The following is a 23671-nucleotide window of genomic DNA, read 5'->3' as shown; positions in this document are numbered from 1 at the left end:
TTTTTTTGTTGTTATTCAAGTATTTGAAAAGTGTTTTCTTAGAATTGTAATCTTTGCTGTAACAATATCAAAACATGTGTTTGCTATAACTTCCTATAAACTTGTGTTATATTAGAGCAATTTCAAAATGAAAAGTTTATTACCCGATATATAAAAAACCTCAGGAAATGATCTAATAATCACCTTTCTTGAGTTTGCACCTCTCTTAAATTGGTGTTACACCAAATATTTTTTAAAAAGTTAATTCCTAAAAATAAGACCTTTAATTTCTGCAACTTAATGGAAATATGACATGATCCCTTGATTTGTAATGAGACAATCCCTGATGATACTGATGTTGAAGACTGCCACCAACACCACTCATCCACATCATAACCAGGTGCAGAGGTACCGATTAACACCAACACATAATATGTAAATTTCCTAGAAATTATTATGCAAATTGGATGGACAATTACACCTAACATATGAAGCGATCAGAGGATGCGTAATTAAGTCTCCACAAATTCCATCGTACAACTAGGCAGTGAATTATTCATGCTGATGAATACTGTGCTGTGATCTCAGGTACTGTAGGCATATAGTTTGGCATATCTAGGAGACTTAAATTGAAGGGAGGGAGGGAGAAGGGTGGGAAAAATACTGATGGGAGGGGTGTGGACACGATGGTGAAGTAGGAAGGGGCTTGACGATTAAGTGAGGGGCACTATCATCGCAAAATAAGGTGAGATTTATCTACATGAATGAATTTTTTGCTTCAAATAATTTTCAGTGGGGGAGGGGAGAGGAGAGGGTGGGGGAAGAACGGGAGAAGAATGTATTTTTTATCTCTTCCCTAGATACACCACATGGTATTGCCCTACTTTTCTCAGTCAAGCGCAATAATAAAATTCAAAGGATGTTGCATTTTTCCAACCGGTTATATGCTTTTTCAACTTTGTATGCTCTGTATGTAACTCACTATCTGGCCTATCCCAGCTTTGGATGTTAGCAATACTTTTTGTTTTATAAATGAATAATTTAAGATATATATTTTAGCCACCTCTCTCTCACTTACTCTCATTTTCCAGTTAATTCATTTCCTTAAACAAATCCAACGCAGCCTTGAAATAGCATTATATAAAACCTTGGCAGGATATACCTGAATCCACAGTATTTAACATTTCCCGGAGCAATGGCCAAGCAATCCTAGATATTAAGAGTATAAAGTTGACAAGCTGAGAGTTTTAGCCAGTATTATCGCATTGCATCGCTCCTAAGCCACCCTACCACAACATGGATAGAATTTATACCCGCGGCACTTTACTAAAACGATGCATTTTACAACTAGGCAGAATTGATCGTATGCTAAGGCTGGCATGCAATGCTAGGTATCAATAAAACAAGTTTCAGGAACTGATGAAAAGCTGAGCGCTGCAAAGTAGATACTATTGATGAGTTGATTAAGGTGTATTCAGCAGCACAATATATAATGACGTACAGAAATTTAGTTATCTTTCTCTGATCTATAAATCTACTATTTTGGTCTCTGGTCTTTGTCTGTCACCCTCCTACCCTTTCTCTCATCTGTTTTTCAAAGTGCCTACCGATAACACTGAACATATTCCATCTATGTATGAGCTATAGAACTCCTAAAATGTAATTCAATATAAACATGCCTTGTCTAAGTTATTAGCTTTAGATTAAAAATTATAACGAAAAATATTTTACTATGCTAATTAAAAAGATGAATGATTAACTGTTCCTTATGTTCTTTTTTAGACTCTTAAATTGCCTGATAATATACTATTATTGTAGTAAAATATTTGGGAATCAGTGTAAGAATGTGTGTATGAATCCACATGTCTCTTTGAATTACATTTGTTAATCAATATTTCATGGGGGTTTTTTTTCATCAGATAATTATCTTTAACTAAAACCAACAAATCAACTTTCATATTTATATTTATTTTATAGAAAATGCCCTAAAGCTTTGATAATACACCCACTTAAAACCATTAAAATTAAACTCCAATATTTATTATCAAAACATAATGATTTAAATATTATTATTACTCATGTAATTAATTTTGCTTCAATAAACTACAAAATTTTTTAAAGTATTATAATAAAGCCTTCATTCTGGAATTCATCTTACGGAATATCACAAACGAAAAAAAAAAAAAATCCTAAACGAATGATGTTGATCATTCAAGACAAGACAAACATGAACCAACTTGACACCGACTTGATGAGAAGAATTGAAAAACATGACATCTACAATAGGATTTAATCACATAATAGGATTAAGATATGGATTACAATCTCAGATACTGACAGATAAAAATACTAACTATTAACAGGAAGAGGATGACGTTTTAACTGAAAAAAAACAAATAAAAAAGTGGACCATACTATAGAGTAGCCTTACTTCAATCTTATTCACTATTCAAAATTATTCTTTAAATTGCATCTTTATACTTGGCTTTGTTTTATTCAACAAAAATTGCAAAAAGTATTTGTAATAACTGAAAGTCGTAGATGGTTGTGTTTGTTATCCAATATTTGAAAAATATACAATGGTTTGTAAACATCATTCTTCCCAAAATGAATGCAATGAATTTGAAAGGGATGAAATATGTTTCTAGGTTAAGTACTAAAAATATGTTAAAAAAGTCACTTTGTAGCATATAAAAGCTTTTTTAACTAAGTGACAATGTACTATCACCATACTCATATTATTGTCTATTTTTGTGGCTCCGCAACATTTATATTCCATTACTGTTAAAGTTTACATCTCATGTATTTGCATTGTCGTAAATGAAATTTGAAAATGAATTAATTCCATGACAATAACAGACAGCAGAAAAAAGGGGTAATTTCAAGAAACCAATCATTCTATTCCAAATAAGGGTACTGTAGTTTTGTCAAAAACAGAAGCTCACAATTTAGATGATTCTTTTCACTTTTTCAACTCTTAACTAATTCCTTAAATTTCAAACATTTATTCTGTTCTTTCCACTGCAAAAACAAATAGAATCTCTTGAGTACTAAGTTAGAAGATTAAATTATATTCACAAGGGGCAAGATGACCGATACAAGAAATACATTACGAATACATGAATATTTCAACACAAGATCAATAAAGATTAATGTAGAAATTTCGTAATAAATATTTACAGTATGGAAACATATTGTAGAAGAAAAAGCATTACGAAATTAATAAATATATGGAATTTATTTTTTTTTACTAAAATATATCAGGATATTAAAAAACAGATCTTATGTGATCTTTTTCTTCGAAGTAGTACAGTTCTATACAGGATCAGTCGACTGGCCTTGAGCCTATCACTAGATGATGACAACCCAAGTATTACATAATTATAAAACTGTCTAGATATCATTCACCCACCCACACACCCATCCACACACCCACACACTCACCTATCAACCTGCCTGTCTTTATATATTATTATATTTATTTTCATTTGCTTTATGTGATAAGTAACATAAGACAGTGAATGATACAATTTAAAAAAGAAAAAACATGATACTGACAGAGAACAAAAATTATATTGTTTGCATAGCTAATTTCAATCAATCAACAAGGATTTGTATAGCGCCAATATCCACTACTATTGCAGTGACATTACTTGCACATTAACTACTGAGCTTAATTAAAAATGCTAGTAGTAATATTACTGTATGAAAAAAACAAACACATTACAAGAAACAAAAAGAATTTACATATGTGTCAAAAAATAATAAATTCATGGTGCTGTCTTTTAATTTTTATGTAATTGTTTTGGATAAATTATAAATGCCAAAGAAAACAAAAACCATTAATTATTTATGCATTATAAATGGCAAAGGAAGTATATTTCTCCTCAAATTCTCAGTGCCTATAGTAATTTATGCAAATATTGAATGCTTACTAAATTATGGAAAGTATTGTACAATATAGGAACAGGTATAAAAGCTAACATTGACTGTTCAGTGCATATTATAAAATAATTCATGAAATAATCTTTGTACAATAAGCCTATTCTACATGCACATTTTAACCGTTTCAGCTATTGTACTTTTTCATGTTGGAGTTTTGTGAATTCCATTTTTTGAGAACTTACTAGGCTTCATTTATAATTTTCACAATCATATTTTTATTAACTATTTATTTACAATTATATTCTTTTTTGTGTAGCCTGTTATATTCTATGATGGCTTAGGTCAAATAATATACTTTTATGTGAATACAGGCATTTAAACTGAACAGTTTAATGCAAATTTATAACGTTGTATCTCATATTTCATGAAGGCTTAGGTCAAGCATTATATTTTTATGTGAATACAGGAATTTAAAATTGAGCTCAATAAATGAGACTAACAGTACAGCAACATGTTAAACAAGGACAACGAATAAATTATTACAATGCAGATTATTTAATAATAATATTAGGAAACTACACAAGGCAGCAAACTAAAAGTTATTCGTAATGACTAAAAATTATTATCAAGGTTGTCCAAATGACTCATAATTCTTAATTTTTAGATATTATACAACATTTATTATATTAAATGTTATGTAAACAAGGATTAATATTGTTTAATGAATCATAAATAACACTAACAAGAATTTTAATGAGAAATTTTGATCATGTGTAGTTGCAAGGTTAAGGCTGAAACATGAGATGCAGGTAATACTCTATTATCTTCTTCAGATAGTATCATTTTCATGCTGGTCTCATAATCAATATTTTAAAGTAAACTGACATGTCAATAAAATATAATAAATTGTAATAAAATGATTCATGATTTAACAGTTTCTGCATGTGGTTTCAAACTTGACATTTTAAAAATTGCTGTAAATTATATTACCAACTTAATTATATACTACCAATATAGGAGGGGGTTCAGGTCATTTCATTATCGTTCTCCATCTTTCATGGTTGATGAACATTATTACTAATAATTTTACTTTTATTCTTCTTGTAAATTATATTATCAACTTAATTACATATACTGCATTAAAAAAAAAACTGTGAATAATTAAGGAACCTCATTAATTGTGAAGTGCAGCCACTGGAATGGACAAGGACACATTAATAAATGTGTTTGCAAACATTCTTGACTTAACCATTTCCCAATGGAATACAGTTTACTTGTTCAGTGGCTCATCAACTAATGTTATTATAGTGGTGTGCCCTAGCACTTCAACAGCCATAGGCATTTCATTTGATGTCTATTTTTCTTGTATTTTCCATCCCACTTCTCCAACTACTAATTTTATCTATCCATTCCAACCGTGCCTCCTCCATTTCAACACTCGCACTTGTGAAAGGAAAAACACGACAAGACAAGAAAGGAATGAGTACATATAATTCTATTTTACCTTATTAATATATTTTATAAGTTCTTCTTGTTTTGCAGTTTATTGACATAATCTTAAATTCATTTGTCCTTTATTCCCCCCAAAATATGTTTAATTTGAGAGTCTAGAAATATAAGTATGGTGTGACCGATAACATCACATCACCATAACTGGGGACGCCATGGTTCTGCAATCAAGCGCATGCATTCCATCTACAACAATGTTATTATTACGATTTTCAATAGCAACATTTCCAACAAAATAGGTTTATTCCTTAATTTGTCAATAATTTACATTACAATATTAAGCTAATCAATTCTCAAAGTAGAATTTAATTAGGTGCATCATAATAAATAATTAATGCACACTTGCATCATTGTAATCAATTAAGGAACTAATTGCTTACACAGAATGTTGAAATGAAGTGGTGATGAAGCGATAGTATATATAATAAACTATTTGACTGCACTGTTTAGCAAACATGGAAACCTATGGTTACTACTACAGGTACCTACTAGCAAGAAAAACAATAACACTACTAGGGTGCCCTCTATAGTTTGGATTTGAAATACTCTGAGAATACATAAAACCGTATTGACTTGGCAGCATCTTCCGGAACAGAAATGAAGGCAATTACCTCTTATTTTTATTTTATATGGTACAAAAAAAATTTAAAAAGGTGATTCCGTATTGTGTTAAAATGATCACGAACTGAAAGTATTAAACCCATCTTTTAGCTATATATTTGCATTTTTTACACAAATTTAGTTCAGAATAAATTTACCTTCTTGATTAATCACTTATGCTTTGAATTTAAAGTAATGTTGAACTCTATAATGTAATGTATTCAATACTTAACGAGCTCTGTAATTGCCTTCATGGCTTAACCTGACTAATCCCAGCCCTGAAGACAGCAGCATTTACTCTTCTGTTTTAATAGGGCTTGAACAATAACACGTTTAGATAATTTGTACTGGTTTTAACTAAATATCGATTTGATATTTAATAACTTAATTAACATTTAAGCAAATACGTATTGGAAGCATCCAGTTGAAAACAAATTGGCAGAAAAACATCTTAAAGAGGATCTTCCTCTACTTGACAATATATTTTGGTATCCAGTAACCGTTCTAATGCTTTATAGAAATGTAAAAATCCTGCATTTTCAAACACTATTGGCTATGAAGTAGCATGTACCATAGTTAAGTGTTAGAATGTACTGTTTATTTTGAGCCTGTATTAATCATTTTCTATGCCTGTTTAAAATGTAAATATCATGAGTTATTATTCCTATTATTGGCTCTGAGATAAGCACTCATTTTACGCCTATATGTTGTTTAATGGTCAGAATGCACTGTACGTTTGATTTGCATGTCAGCCTGCGATTACGTCACAATAATGGCTTCCATCCCGGCTTAGATTAAAATGGGTTGTTTGTCGACATTTCAGAGAGGATTGTAGCATATTTTAACCGTAATTCCTGTGAAACAACTCTTAAATCAGATAGCACAGTTAAGTAACCTTTTTAAGTATAAGCTGTTTATATCCTCTCATGTACTGATGCATTATGGGAGACCTTCCTAATGGCATTTAGCATCCTGTCATATAAAATTTGCTCATCCAACATTGATGTTGTAGAATAGATAAATTACTACAGACAATAAAGGTGAAAAGAATCAGCAGTGAAATTATGGTATTCTCAAAGCAAGATGGGATGGTGTCAAAGGCCAAGGCCATTGATGAAAACTGAAAAGTGAGAATGAAAGAAATTCTTATTTAAAAAATAGCTTTAACCAATTGTATTTACTGTATAATTCTATGATGAACAAAAAAGAATATTGGTGAAATAAATAGCACCATGCCACGATGCACTAATCGTAGCTTACGTACACATTGAACACTTTACTTTATTTAGCAAATCGTGGTTACATCAGATTCTGGCTGGTCGTGGAATACATCAGATGCTGTATGATAAAGGGATACATAAGAGATCATTTAACATCACCGTACTGACAATAAAATATCGCATGATCTAAATAGCCACCTGACGTGGCTAATGTAAACTCATTATGAACGCTGGAGGACTACTTTTAGAGCTCTTCGCACAAGTTTCTTCCGACTTAAATTCTTACACGGATTACAATTTCACCTCAGGAAGGTTACACTTTATCCAGTTTACATTTGAATGATATAATTCAAGTCTATTTAGAACACTCAGCTTAAATTAATCCACAATGTTTGTTTTTTTTCAGAATATATAGTATATGGTGTGAAGAAAATAAATGATATTAATAGACAAAATAATAAAAGATAAGAATGTAGAGAGATACACTATAAAATATATTAACTATAAAACATAACAATAAACAATTTAATTATTTATTGAGCTATGGTAGGAGTAATTGTTATTTAACATGTTAGTCTACCATAATATCATTTTTGGGTTCTAGTTTTCTAAAAAAATATATTTTATAAAATCTACTTTTTTCATAAAAAACAAGTAAAAAAATAAAATATATTTACAGTAAGTGTAAGGTTTAATAGGACTTGTACCATATGCTGCTGAGCAACAATTTTGGTTATCTTGTTTTATCGTTTAAATCTGTACTATCATCACTTGGTAAACATACTATTGGACCCTTAATTCATTGTAATATTAGAATTGTTATCTTTTACATTTATTCTTGTTATTGTAATGATTTGTTATCGGCTAAACTCATTGGAGAATTTCCGTTCAAAATGTATGAATTTAGGGTGTGCCTTGTACAACAGTGGGGCACTTATTATTAATAAAATGAAAAAGAAAAATACAGTACATAAGGAAGATTAAACTTGTATCTATATAGAAATTTTAAATATAATAATTTTAGGTATAAATAAATATTAATGAAGGAATGATAACTAGCATTACAGTATACAGGTAATACTTTTTAGTCAAAAATATTTGGTTAATATTCTGCAAGTAGTGTTAGGGCAGTTCACATCGAGGCAAACAATACTCTGAAATTAGGAAGTGGGATTGTACCAGAATGGGGAATTTTAAATGACAATTTCAGTTGAATATTTATTTAAGTGAAAATTATTTGGTTTATTCTGCATGTATAGAAGTTCACATCGGTGCAAATAATACTCGTGTGAGATGAAATCTTTGATGGTGGCCTATCCAGAGGGCCTTTTTAGGAGATAATATCTACAATTGCATTGCGTTTCCTATCCTTTCATTAACTGTGACCTCCCACAGTACATCCTACTGTACCCATGATTTGTTCAGGCTCTGAACACGCATTTCCACATTTCATCAGTGTTTAAATTACATGTCGGAAGTTTCCTGGCAGGAGTTTGATGATCAGTTGCTGAACTCAAAGGCTGGTATGACTAGGATTAACATTGAAAGACTACTGTACCAATAATGTTACAAGATGTATTAAGATAAACAAGCTCTGCTGCCACTTCCACTTATACACTGTAAGGCAATAAAAACAAACTGCCCAAAATAATTTGTTATTATTGCTGATCATCTTATACAGCTTGGTATTTCACCTTCAAAAAATGTAGTTAAAATGAAATGAATATAGATAGATAGTTTATAGAATACAGTGCTTGATAGGTGCTTAAAAATATTTTTCATTATGTTTTGGTATAAACAATTAAAATTTTTTATATCAAAGCATTTATTTCCAAACTATATATCTAGTCCTTTATTTCAATCCAATTGATCTCAGTCCAATGTGCTACTGTATCATAAAATATCATGAAGTCATAAAATATCATGAATAAGAAAACTCATCCTAAACAAATAAGCAACCTGAGAAAAATCATGTCCAAAATAATTGTTTAAAATTACAAGTTTCTTGTCACCTTACTATATTTACTGTCACAAGGCAATACTTCTAGAAAATACAGCAGAAATCTAATCATCTCTTAAGCCAGACACTGGCTATGCTGACGGCCATCGGCTGACACGATTTCATAGAGAACGCACACGACGAGGCATGTGCAAGGGATCACATTTAATGACAATCCGCTCAGTCTGCAATGGACAAACAGCAGAAGGCGTCACAACATTAAGTGCGCTCACAAAGAAGGAAGATGGAACTGCTGGCCAAACGGTGGCATAACCATCCTACAATGCAATGTGCCTGGTTTCTGAGCACCTGCAAGTACCATGTGAAACTGTGTATTGTAAGCATTTTTGGGAAGTACAATATTGGCTGAGCATTGTTTTTTTCAAAAATTGTGAAAAGAAATTGTTTTTGACCTAAAAAATAGCACCATAAAACCAATGATAACTATTCATAGCATCTAAGTATCCTTCAATTCTGACGCTTGAATAGTCTAAAGATTCCCTTGACACGATTGGATTCAACACAAAAATAATGAGATTCAGCAACACTTCAATAGCCATGTAAACTTCCATGGAATAACAATAATTAGCCACAGATGACCAAAAGTAACACCTCAGCTCGGTGGAGCTGATTTTGTCAAGTGTTGCTGATTCAGCACAGATACAACACACATACATCAAAGGAAAGCGGGAATGACAAGATGTTATTTATTGCTATTAATTGTCCATGACATGTAGTTATAGGAGCATTTTGTGGCTAAAGATCTGAGGCACACGAACATCCTTTGTCCGACTTCCTTCACAGGTGAAATTCCATCTACCAGTGTTGAACACCATTCATATGAAAACTATAAAGTATCATGTTAGCCTTTGTGGCAATATGAATATTTTGCCAAGTACCGTAGTTGTTCTTATAGGACCATACATACCAGGTGTCAATTATTGAATAGAATTCAGCTGGAGGCCCTGATATTGATGGAGAGGAGAAAGAGTATGAACACACTGGGCGCGAGGCCTTTCAAGGAGTTTTATTTTGCTACCGGTCCAATGGGGAATTTCAAATTTCACAAAGTATTATGGTAGTTTTTGAGTCTGGAAAATTTGTTTGATGTGAGACAAGTTGGTATCAACCATTAACATCTGATTGTCAAAAGTAGGATAATTATTAAATATTATCAAATATTAATAATACTTTCCAATCTTAATAAGCAATTAGTAGAGCTCCCCATAGTACACTATTGGAAAATTATTATACAAAGGTTAGTTTGAATGCTTGAAAAAATTTCCTGAGTGCCTGCAAGGCCCAAAGAAAATTTTTGAATGCATTTAATCTAACCTAAGTATAATAATTTTCCGCTAGTGTACGATGCATGCTCTACTAATTGCTTTATAAGTCAATCGCTATCTTTTAATGTTAGTTTTTATAACCAACTGTGTTGTACCAGTCATCGGTTGCTATAGTGATTGTGATCAGTGTACTGTGTGCGTATTTATATTTTGTGCGTATGCTGATTTGTGCTCCTGCAGTAGGCAACGCCTACGCGTTAACTACACACCAGCAGTACTGTACAGATACGATGAATAACTAGGCCTAGGCTATTTTGTAATTTGTATTGTTAGAAGAACTTGTTTGTAATTTTTCACATTCGTCAAAGAAATAAACATTTTTCAAAGCATTCGAGAGAGAATACAGTCACTGCCACTAACTTTTTGGTCGGTGCAGACAGGTAAAAATGTTGGGATGATTTCATAACTACGCTAGGCTATACGGCCTAGGCTAGTAGTAGGAGGAGGCCTCGGCGGCTTTACATAATTTCGTTCCTTGGGTCTTTAAAATAGGTCTAGAATATTCCTATTAAACGTTCAGTTTGTTTAGATTATTAGGGTTTATTGATTTCAGGAATTGCTTAATTGTTCATACTTAATATTGAATTTAAAGTAACTTTCTTTGGGTGGTAATTAACCTTGTTTTACAAAAGTAATTTTCAATTACAATTCAATTTTTATCGCGGTGCATGCACGATGTTTTTGCGGTAACGAAAAAATGAGGAATTTTTTTTTGCACACGAACCTAAAAAAATCAAGCCAAGCGTCCACTAATTGAAAAATTAGTGGACAGTGGGGAATAGGCAAATAACATTGGGAGTTGCAATGATGACGTCACTATCGACTTATATTCTATTTTATCTAATGTTAAATGTTCAGCAATCTTAAACTGTATGAATAACTACAAAATTATTTAGTCAGAATAATAATAACATGGTTGTTACTATGGAGATGATTAGAATCAATCTAAACCAGTCATTTAATCAGGGTTTCAACAAGAGTTCAATCATACAAATCATAAAGCTGCTGTTTATATCCACAGGCTGATATTAATTTATCCAAAAAACAAAGGGAGAAAAAGGGAATTGTTTTAATACACTACAACAATACGATAAAGAGATTCTCGGGTTGTCTTTTACATTGTTTATTATCTACATCTCTTAGCAACGAGAAAATTATTCAGATAGGAAATAGTAATAGGTCAGGTTTTAAAGAAATGATCTTAATAAAGCAAATATGCCGCTTCATTAAAGAATATTATATTAATGCATTTTGGCTGCTTTACTAGTTAAGACAGAATTGCCCTATACTGTACACATCGATTGTATATTGTTTGCGGTGCTGCTGTCGTATGTATCATGCATGTGCCTAGCATTAGCCATGCCAACTGAAGCCATTACATACCTAATAAATTGTTACAAATAGCTACTATATTTCCCCACTAATACTCTGTTTCAATAATAATGTTTGCCATTTGTATTCACAACATGAACATTAGCGACTGGTTTTCTTTTTTGGTTCCATTCTACTCAGTCTTGACTTGAAACATCAGGAGATTCCATTTATTTAAATCATAGAATTATGTAGTACAAGGCTCGTCCTTTGGGCTTATGCAAAGTTATCGTAGGGATTAACAGATATATCGTATAATATATCCTTAAGATTTGTGGAGATCATTGATAAAGATTACTTATAGTACAAATATAAAATGTTTTTGATCCCTGCATTCATTTTGGGCCACAGCAACCTCCTTCTCTTTTATTTTATAATAAAAAACTTTGAAACTTAGATTCAGGGAAAGAAGGATCCTCCTAAACAATGCCCAAGAAGATATCATTAGAGAATAAAAATGGTGATGATGATGATGATAATATTGATGATGATGACATTGATGATATTGATGATGATGGTAGATAGTGGTGGTGATGATGATGATTATGATAACAGCCTTAGGTATTGAGGTAAACAGCCAAATTTGAAGACTCAACACTCTGCTAGAAGATTTGGATGGTAGAGTGAAGTACTCATGAGGATTATAGGTTAGAACCTCAGGCATGAATACTGAATTATTAGGTTATATATTTGATCCCAATACATTTAGGAATTCAAACACAGTGTACAGTACATGCCAGATTATCAATTTACAGTAACAATACTACTGTAACTGTAGAAATCAAATATCCTACAATTTACCATTAAAAATAAATTACAAGTGGTTTAGACTTGAATTCAAGTACCTACAGTAAAAATACAAAAAATATAGTTACTGGAGGGGATGACATTCCAGTGTATTAAACGCAAAGGATTAAACTCCTTCAACAACGTTGAAAGCAACAATTAAACTGGAGAGAAGTAGTAACAGAATACGAGTCAACAATGACAGTATTGAAGTGACCATGGTCGAAACATTGCAACAATCTTGACGCCTCCATCACTTGACCTATGACCTGTTTCATGCTGAGCAAGAATGCATGACAAGTTTACTAAGTAGAATTTCTTCAAATATGTTTCTAAGAACCTGACAGTCAACTGGAATTTCTGTCCTTATTTACCACATACATACATAAAATATGTCATTTAAGAAATCTTTTCTGGGATGATCAATAGAGTAATTGATTATTGTTTTTAAATAAATTAATTTATATCCGATTTACATTTTTTATTATAGATGTATATTTATTATTTAATTGGTATCACAATTAAAACAGTCCATTTGCAGTGAAAGTGCTATCCAGAGTAAAGTTTAAATTAAACAAATAAATATAGCAAGGAGGCTATGTGTCTTAATTATAAACAAAACAAGCAACAAACAACAAAATTAATGACTTTTTCTTTTCCATTGATATTGGTAGGTAAATCCAGAAGGACCATACTGGAAATAAGTCTTCTTTAGACTTTCATGGTTAGCCTTGGTGAAATGTGATGTGAAAACCATGATTTTTCAACCCCATTTTAACAGTGAAGAAGTCCATGATCTGGTAGAATTTGTCCACTGTGGCTTTTGTCCGATTACTGATGTCAAACATTCCTTGTTTGTGTGAAAAAAAAAAATAAATAAAATTTTCCATTACCTTATCAGATACATGTTGCGTATTTTCCTGGTAATTCATTATTCCTTCTGAAATCTTGACGTTAATTGAATCAATAATGGTCTCAATATTGAATGAGGCGCTCATTCTCTCACCAAGCCTTTTCATGGCATCTATGGTAACAAAATAAAGATTAAAACAATTATTATAATTATAATAATATTCGAATCACATTGTATTCCAGTAATTAATAGCTATTATATTACTTAAAAAAGAGAAATTCAAATATAATTAATTTCCTTTTCTGTCCAATTCAAAACATTTGAAATTGGAAATTTTGGCTGGGCCTCTGGAGAGCCGCAGCAGCCACAGTAGAGTGGTAGTAAGACCCCCTAACAGATACATTGTCCATTATCCCACCTAACTCTCATGAGAAGGTTAGTCGAGGAGCAGAGCATTCCGACTCCAATTAAAACGCTGGCCGGATTTGAAATAGGGGTGTACATCGCAATAAGCAGGAACAATAACTCTTGGCCAAACACTCAGTAACTCAACACACCATACTATACAGTACTATGTAATTCTCAAGTGAAGGAGGCAATCTAACAGGCCTCTTCAAAGTCAGTGTTGTTTATGGCTTCACGCATGCGCATGCGATAAATTTAACTTCTCTTTCAAACATCGTTTTCAGCTTTAAAAGTCAACATAGTGCTTGATTGTTTTATTGAATGATCAATATATATAATGAACAAGTATCTATGGAAGTTGTGTTGGAGTAAAATTCATAATCTAGGTATTTACCTGTACCTAAAAGAAACCATGTACAGTAGAACGGGCCCAGAGCCGTTCGTAAATTCGGGTATTCGTAAAATCGGGGTTGAACCAAATTCCTCTATATTTGCACTGATACTACTTACACTGGCATAAACTAGGCCTAGGCTAGGCCTACAGGCTTACGCAGCTAAGTCTGAGGGGGCCTAGGCCTACAGTTGGCAGCTTCTAAGCATTCTGATCCCACTCTCGGCCCTACACAAATTTGTTTTATCGGACATTTTTACCTTCTTAAATACCTAGATTGTGGATTTTACTCCAACACAACTTCCATAGATACTTGTTTATTATATATATTGATCATTCAATAAAACAATCAAGCACTATGTTGAATTTTAAAGCTGAAAACGATGTTTGAAAGAGAAGTAAAATTTGTCGCATGCACATGTGTGAAGCCATAAAAAACACTGACTTTGAAGAGGCCCTCCTTCACTTGAGAATTACATAGTACTGTATAGTATGGTGTGTTGTGTTGTATGCATGGTAATAACAGGTACAATTCGAGCGGGGTTTTTTTAAAAAAATCTTTCGCTTCAATTTTTATGACGTCATCATCTTTATATTACGTTCGTAAAATCGGGAATTCGTAAAATCGGGGTTCATAAATGAGGGGTTCTACTGTAATTTATAAGTACAGTTGCTCTTTGTTGCAACATGCAAACTGTGTTAATGCACATGTGTGTCATGTTACCAGTTTATCTATAGGAAATCTCGCATTAATCACCGATAAACAAAGAGACATTACTACATATAAACAATTCGTCCATTCATGCACATTTGCAGTCCATTAATCTATCAATCAAGATCTGTCCATCATTGGTCACTTAGTGATAGATGATGTAACATTTGAGTACAGTAGGCTACAAACAAGATGAGTTAGATTGCAATGAAATATGACGATGTTGATCGATTAAACGCCACACTAGAATATCAAAATCCTGATTTTAAAAAAAATCTTCACAAATTATTGCCTAACTGCATATAATTGTTTTTTATTTAATGCACTTTGTAGATATATGATCAACCAATAACCTCCAGCACAATTTTCTAACTTATTAAATTTATCTAACATTAATTCCAAATACATTAAATTTATTAAATATTAAACCCATTTCACATTGAATCCATTAAACATAAGACCATGCTCCATCCAGGGGGAAAATATAGCAATTAGCTTTTCTACTGACACTTTTCATTGCAATGCTCATGAAATGCTGAAAAATTAGTGGTTTTAGACAGGAAGCTTGCATGAAATTAAACCATACTCTGCTTTGCCTTCATAACATGAGTAAAATTATAACATACACATCTCCCTGTAATTACAGACCACTTTTTTTGTGGTCCCAATTAACAAATACCAAAGCTGCTGAAGGCCATGGAAACCCTGGTCCCAAAAGTGGTCTTTGATTGGAGGGAGACCTGTAATTAGATTGTATCTTGTCTCTAGCATTAGTTTAAACAATAAGGCAAAATAATACAAAAATTATCAGATAGTACTATAATAGTAGGCTGGAAAAGTGATGAGGGAGGGAGGGAGGAATGCTTTATTATTTTATTTTTATTGTGTTTTGGATATTAATGATGATAGTGAATATGTTTTTCCATGGAGGTATTATAGTGAACTTTTCAGAGCTTTCTTGAAGATTTAGTTACATTCAAAACTGGTAGGAAGGTAGAAGCAATGCAAATGAGCCTGGTATCTGGGTCACCAGCATCTAAGTATCACTAATTACCAACTATGCTAACCCGTTAACGAATCAACAGCTCGTTTAAAGTCATCTCGGCACATATATCAAGGAGATAGTGTCCTAATGTCTGACCTACTTTAGCTAAATGTCATTTTCAATGAGCATGCTAAAAGTAATCCAAAAGGCTTGATTGAAATACTCTGAATATGAATGCACATTAAGATATGAATTAATGAATATTTTAATTAGGTCTACAATATAAGCTCTACTTTAATATGTACAGTATAACAACAATAAAATAGCATTCATGCTTATCAATATCAAAAGCGGTAACATAAAAATATAGATATATGTAAATTAGATGAAGGAAATACAAATATAACAGAAAATAATTATAAAAATAAGTAGATGAAAACACTGATCATGATGATGTTGTGTTTAATGATAATATTTTTAAATATATAACACCTTACAAAAGAAAGATTCTAAGGAGATTGTAACCTTAACACTCCAGGTCACCATTCCCAAAAAATGGCAAATGATGATGATAATGATTGATGGTAATGATGATGTAAGAAATCATGTAACTGATCAATCAAGGTGATAAATTTGATAACTAAGATGATTGATGCAGTATAAATGGTATAACAAAGTGCCAGGAAGAATATTGATGAATAACAGGCATGAAAATAATGAATATGTTTACAAAACTCCATGCAATGCCAAAACAAATACAGGTCTCTTTCCAAGTAAAGAACACCTTGCTTCCTTTGGTCCCAAATTAAAAAATGCATCTTTATTATTCTAATTAGAGACCAAAGCTGCTAGACCATGGAAACCACAGTCCCAAAAGTGGTCCTTAATTGGAGGGAGACTTCTACATCTCTAACATGTTGTATGTGGAAAATCTTTAAAAAAAAACCTCAATAAAACACTGACTTTTTACTATTTGATAAAATTAATTTCCAATTTTAACCACATAAACGTGATTTCATTTCAGTTTACATACCAATATATTTAGTCCATTCATCCGCTAATTCAGCTTGTTGCGCAAGACATGCTTTCATAATATTTGTGCAGAGTCCGTCACACGGTGCGGCATTAGCTGACCCTTCTTTACACGACTGACAGTATTCCATTTTAACGAGGGCAGCCTTGCATTCAGTTACCGGTGATTCCTAAGAGGAAGAAGATGAAGGTTTAAGTTTAATTAATGTTCTGGTAAGATAGTGACTAGGAATATAATCAAATTACCATCTGAATTCAGAATACAGATAACCATTATTTTTGTTTCCCACATTACCAAGTTTACCAGTACCTGTCTACAGGTGACCACATTTTAACCTGTTTAACCACAATGTTTGTTGGTTTACAGTAGCATTATCTTTACTGGTTTACATGTGATGTCTCCATTTACCACAATATTTGTTGGTATACAGGTAACACTACCTTTACTGGTGTAAATATGACCACACTGTTTACCTGTTTTACCACAGTATTTGCTGGACTTTATTATTATCTACTACAGTAGGTCTGAAAAAATGAAGTAATCTTTAGTTCCTGTATAATTATTTAGTTTGTTATCATCATTGTCCTGATCATCAATGCCCTTTAAAATTCTTTCTTTTATCTATATTAAGTTAAAATGAATAAAGAATAGGAGCTCATTTACATCTCAGAGTTGAAGATGACATGGAAAATATGCAAGTACATATTCACATCACAAAAATAACCTCCACTTTCCCGAAATATTTCACCAGGTACCGTACCGCTCTAAATATGCATTAATTAACTACTAAAAATTATAAATTATTTTTTAACCATATTAGTATTATATAATACAAATCACTCTTTGCTAATGTAACAGTGCCATCAAACACTGCCTACTTTAAGTTTTTGAGCTTTACAGATTTTGATGATTGATTTATTATATAAATTAATAATAATATATTTAACAGATTTCCTTCAGTCTGTATTTACGTAAGTTCATCAGACATACTGGGTTTTAATAATGGCATAAATTCACAAGAACCGCTCTCGACTGCAGAATTAAATAAATTGCAGACAAGTAATTTCCAGTATCTGGTAAATCTATCTTTATTAATTTGACCGCAATGAAAGTATCGGAGGGAAAGGATAAAACTCGCAACTGACACTCAAAATGACCAACTTTCGTGGGAGGTTCACCGACAATAACTGTCACCGTCAATTAATGCTTCCAGAAATGAGTACAGGTCTGTCATTCTCATATATACAATATCAATTTTACAACAACTAGCACGGTATTTACAAATTTTACTCATTTGCCTAATGTATGTATGCAGGTATCTATTATTATTTTAGTTCACCGTACCTCAAATGTAATTTCACAACATTTAAACACATTAAATCAGCGTAACTACAGTATGTTTTCTACTCAAATAATTCAATTTATTCGGGACATGGACTGGCCTTACCTTCTTTTTAAGCAAACCCCCTTTTAAGCGAACTCCTTAAAGCAAACCGTCTCTGATAAACTACACCACCCTCTTTCTTTGCACAAAACCATCAAAATGATGATGAAATTCCCTAGCCTTTTAATTGATTTAGAATATTTTTTGTAATAATATAATATAGATAATCTAATAAACAAGTTGATGTTTGGATCCATAAACATTATCAAATCAACAAAAATGAAAAGCCTATAATAATGGTATTCTTGTAACTAAAGTATTTTGTTATTTATTACAGCAATGCATTGTATGCTTTCACACTAATATTATTATTAGCATTGTATCCTGGTGTACACCACTTAAAATAAGATATTTTATCCATGACTGGATACAAATTTTGTACAGTAGGCGGTATTGTTTACATGCAGATCACACTGTGAGAAGCAAGTGCAGAAAACACTCTTCTTTTTTTGGAATAAAATGCAATTTTTGAGCAAAGTGTCTGTCAGGGAAAACCTCAAAATGCAATTAAGATGTTGGATAGCATATTTAAAATCCTGATCAAATGTTATTAATCTCCAACCAGAGATGGATACAAAATAGGCAATTCAAATACAAAATTAAATTTTAAAATTTTAAAGACCACTAATTGTATATTTGAGGGATTTTAATTATTTTGTTGTTGTTGAAATAATGGATAAGGCTGGTCACATTTATCACAGATAATCTCTCGCATGCAAATCAAATACAAAATTAAATTTTAAAATTTTAATGACCACTAATTGTATATTTGAGGGATTTTAATTATTTTGTTGTTGAAATAATGGATAAGGCTGGTCACATTTATCACAGATAATCTCTCGCATGCAAATCAAATACAAAATTAAATTTTAAAATTTTAATGACCAGTAATTGTATATTAGAGGGATTTTAATTGTATTTTTGTTGTTGAAATAATGGATAAGGCTGGTCACATTTATCATAAATAATCTCTCGTATGCAAATCAAATACATTACGGCTATTGATTGTGTAGACATCACAATCATAGCCTAATCCCAGACTGCAGCAGGTGGGGACTTGATTAAATATATCTCCCCTGTTTACTGGGCTATTTCGCTCATAGATTTACTGACAGATTTGATGGCCTGTCAGTTACCATGACAACATAATAGTAGGGAGATGTTTACGGACTCACAAAACTAAGTGAGAAGGAAAAAAATATTTTAGCCACTCCTTGGGGCATACAGTGATATATTTTATTATTGTAATTTAAGGTAGGGATGTGGTAAATACACCACCTGAATTTAACAGATCATATTCAACTCATGAAATTACAGTTAGTTCTATGACTATTTTTACATTGTTTAAATAAATGGATGTAAATATTAGGGTTATTCGGCAGCTTTTCTACATATCAAAATTCAATTGGTAGGTGAATTAGTAGGTACTGTGGGTTAGCATCTTTGTATGTCATGGATCAGAGCCAAAAAAGATTTATGTTAAAACTGAAAGTTGAGTCATATAATTTTGTTTACTTTGTGCCATTACTAGTAGGTTTAATTTTTCAACATTCATTCAAATATCAAATCAAAAATTTTCTTGCCAGGACCTCTCTGATCATAAAAACCAAATATCAAGCTGTACTGTAGAGTGTGGAGAGGCTGAAACACTGGCAGCCACAACTTAGTATCTGGCTGACTGACAGGAAAGTATTGACAGTATAATAAGGCTGACTGACTACAGTGATGAGTGTGGAAAGGCTGGTGGGATACCACCTTAAATATCAGACTGACTGTGGAGAGGATGGTGAAGTGCCATCCTACAGTAGGTATCAGAATGACTGTGGAATGTGGAGAGGCTGATGCCTTTAGTATCAGAATGACTGTGGAATGTGGAGAGGCTGATGCCTTTAATATCAGACTGACTACAGTATGTGTGGAGATGCTGTTGGGGTGCCACATTAAGTATCAGAATGACTGTGGAGTGCAGAGAGACTGATGCCTTCAGTATCAGACTGACTATGTGTGGAGAGGCTGGTGTGTGCCATCTTAAGTATCAGAATGTTTGTGCATTGTGGAGAGACTAATGCCTTGAGTATCAGACTGACTCAAATGGCATATGGAGAGGCTGGTGATACACCACCATAAGTATCTGAATGACTTTGGAGAGCGGAGCAGTTGATGCCTTCAGTATCACACTAAGAGGAGGCTGATGGGGCCCCCAGTATAATGAAATTTGTTTTGTTTATGAGGATACAGGACATCTCCAATTATTAACAACACGGACTAAGCTCCTATTAAAAAACACAAAAATAAATATAATATGACACCAAATAAATGAAGCTCAATACAAGAATTTTGTAGTATTCAAATTACATGAATAACAAAAGATATCAACAGCTGTTGGATAAGGGCAAACAACCACAATAGATTTTAAATTAAAAAGTTTAAAAATGTTTTATGACAAAAGCAATTATGCATTAATATGTTAATTGAGAATAATACCATCTGAAAGTTCTCTGTTAAGATGACGGTCTTTCAATTCCAAGCTCAAGACTGATAATTATTACAATTTTAACAGGCTTGGTAAATAAACCTGGTTTCATTGAATATTATTAGTAGAGTTAGAGCCCAATCACACTTATTAGGCCGGCCTAGGGTCGGCCCAGGGCCGCCTTAAATACGGCCGACTCACAACAAATTTTCTGTTCACAGTTATTATTTAAGTCAGCCCATGGCCGCCTAACGAACGTTCACACTTCTCCTTTGGCCAGGGTCGATGAATTGCAGGACAGGAAGTTCGAGGCGATCGCATTACTTGATGGTGGAACGGTAAATCCCAACCTATCATAAACACATGGAATTCGCGCAAACATGAACCTTTCAATTATTGTCCTTCTACTTTTTCGTGTTTTTTTTTAAGCGTAGCATTTTGCTTCATGATTATGGCGATGATAATTATTATAACAACCAAGGCCCATAATTAGCGCAGTACGACTTTACTCTGTGCAAACCAGACTCGCGATTTAAAAAGCCCATACCTGTACTGTAGGCCTATGTAAAGACTGAAGGTTGCTGTCACTGCTTGGCGTCTATAGACACAGATTATGAATATAGTGGCGTCGAGCATTTATTTGGCAATAATAATTATTTTCATATTAGGTTCATTCACAAACAATTTTCGACACTGGCTTTTTACAACCCGCTTCGCTCGTAACAATAACAAACGATTATTTTTTTCGGTCCTCGGGGTCACGTGAGTAGCTTCACGAACGTCGACACAAAACGCATGTGACGTTCACAGAAAGAATGATACTGCTATTACAGTGTTATGACTTTAGAATATAAACTTGTGAAATTAATGTGTGCTATACAAAAAACGTGTTTTCTGGAGCTTGTAATAATTATTTTTACTGGAATTCAACTGTAGAATAGAAAGTCACAGCATACGTCATCTGTCAAACTGCCCATGCGAAGCTTTGTATCACGTGGAAGCTTTGTATCACGTGGTATTTGCCGTTCTATTATTATGTTTACAACGTGGTGCTTAATGTTGCATGTTTATGTTTCGCACGGAGAGGCTGTTAGTAGTAATGATACAGTAGGTATGGAAACAATTTATTTCACAATGGGCTTTTTTCGTGCAAGTCAGTTATTGTTGAATGTTGTGGTAGATAAGATGTCAAAATCGACCGCAATCAGAGCGAACTTGGGCCGGTCAGATATGAAGTTATGTTGGCCCAGGTTCAGCATTGCGGGACCTGAGCCAACTCAAAGTCGGACTAAATTTAGGTCGGCTCAGGGTTGGCTTAGCGTTGATTGTTCATACTTAAAAAATGCAGACCCTGAGCTGTCCCTGAGGCGGCCCTGGGGCGACGTAACTCGTAAGTGTGATTAGGCTCTTAGATTTGTTGTAAATGCTGTACTGTAATATACCCTTTAATATAATATTATTATATTGACTGTTTCAGTTGTACAGCTACTCACTAATGTATTTTTAAAATAAAAATACCACTGCCTGAAATATAGATAAAGAGTGTCCTCTACTGTATGTTCATCAACCGGCACATTATAAATGATTAATTAAATGATTGATTAATTAATTCCAAATTTCTAATGTTAGGGAATGAAGTATTTTCCATAAAACGTATTGCGTTTGAAAGTTTAAGGGAGTAGGCTAATACACGAAAGTGGGCTTGTGTCCATGTCTGAATGGTAGCAATTATACTTGACATACAATTATAAATACACTGTAATCACTTTTTCTGTAGATTACAGTAGCTATTTCACAAGTTTTACAAAACTCATTGGCACTGATGCAACAAAAGTGATAATTTTTTTTCTAACTTTTTTGTTTCAACTGAATTACCACAACACAACAACATAGATGGACTGGTACCGATGGACTTTAATCATGTTGAAGACAAAGTATGCCTACTAAGAAGGCATATTTAGCCAACATTAAACGTGCATCTTTATGGACATTTGCTTTATTCAGGCCAATTAATGTTCAGTGCAGAATCTTTTAATGATGAAGTTCCTTTGATAAGGCGTTATCTTGCCTAAATGCGGTTACACTTTCAGATACGTCACCTAGTTAAGGGCAGAGTCCAGCCAGATTAACACTCCATAATAACACAGGTCATTGGCCTTCGTAATTATCAATTGTCAGCTAATGATCAATTGTGAACATACCACCATAATACTTTATGGTTCTACGATGAAGCTCTAAGATTGCACAATAGAAAAAAAAGAGGGTTTAAATCGTGTAATAAAAGAATTTAGAGTCAATAAAACCTATTGAAATACTGTACATCACATGGGTGTCATAATATATACAATAAACCTGTCTTCTACTGGTAGTAGACCTACAGTTGAGTAATTTAACTTGGATACAAAATGAAAATTTGTGTGCCATAGACCTATAAAACTAAAGAAAAAATCCTTATACACTGTAACAAGCATATTGTCTTTTAAGTGACAGCTTTGCAGAGAAAAAAAAAGGGAGGAACTCAGTTGCTTGCAGACTTCTAGTAGAATCGCTACATTCTCCGCTCCAGTCAACATACAGTCAACTCGGTTTGTTAGAGCTCCATGTTTCTAAACATTATAATTAAAAGTTCTCAAAAGTACAGTTATGTTGACAGCAATGCAAGGTTTAAGTCATGTGGCCC

General features: G+C 32.8%; 1 protein-coding gene across 1 annotated transcript in view; it reads right to left on the bottom strand.

Annotated features, from left to right (window-relative positions):
- The window catches only part of LOC117103358 (glypican-6-like), a 74598-nt gene that overhangs the window by 23507 nt on the left and 27420 nt on the right, over window positions 1-23671 (bottom strand). The window contains exons 4-5 of the mRNA XM_033243899.1: window positions 17075-17243; window positions 13589-13719 (exon numbers count right to left, since the gene is read on the bottom strand). Coding sequence (XP_033099790.1) covers window positions 13589-13719; window positions 17075-17243 — 300 coding nt within the window. The remainder of the gene's footprint in view (window positions 1-13588; window positions 13720-17074; window positions 17244-23671) is intronic.

Source organism: Anneissia japonica, unplaced genomic scaffold (genome assembly GCF_011630105.1).
Source record: "Anneissia japonica isolate Jap-2015-1 unplaced genomic scaffold, ASM1163010v1 scaffold1891_len642697_cov171, whole genome shotgun sequence".
Taxonomy (NCBI): Eukaryota; Metazoa; Echinodermata; class Crinoidea; order Comatulida; family Comatulidae; genus Anneissia; species Anneissia japonica.
This window is presented reverse-complemented; position numbering and strand designations above follow the sequence as displayed.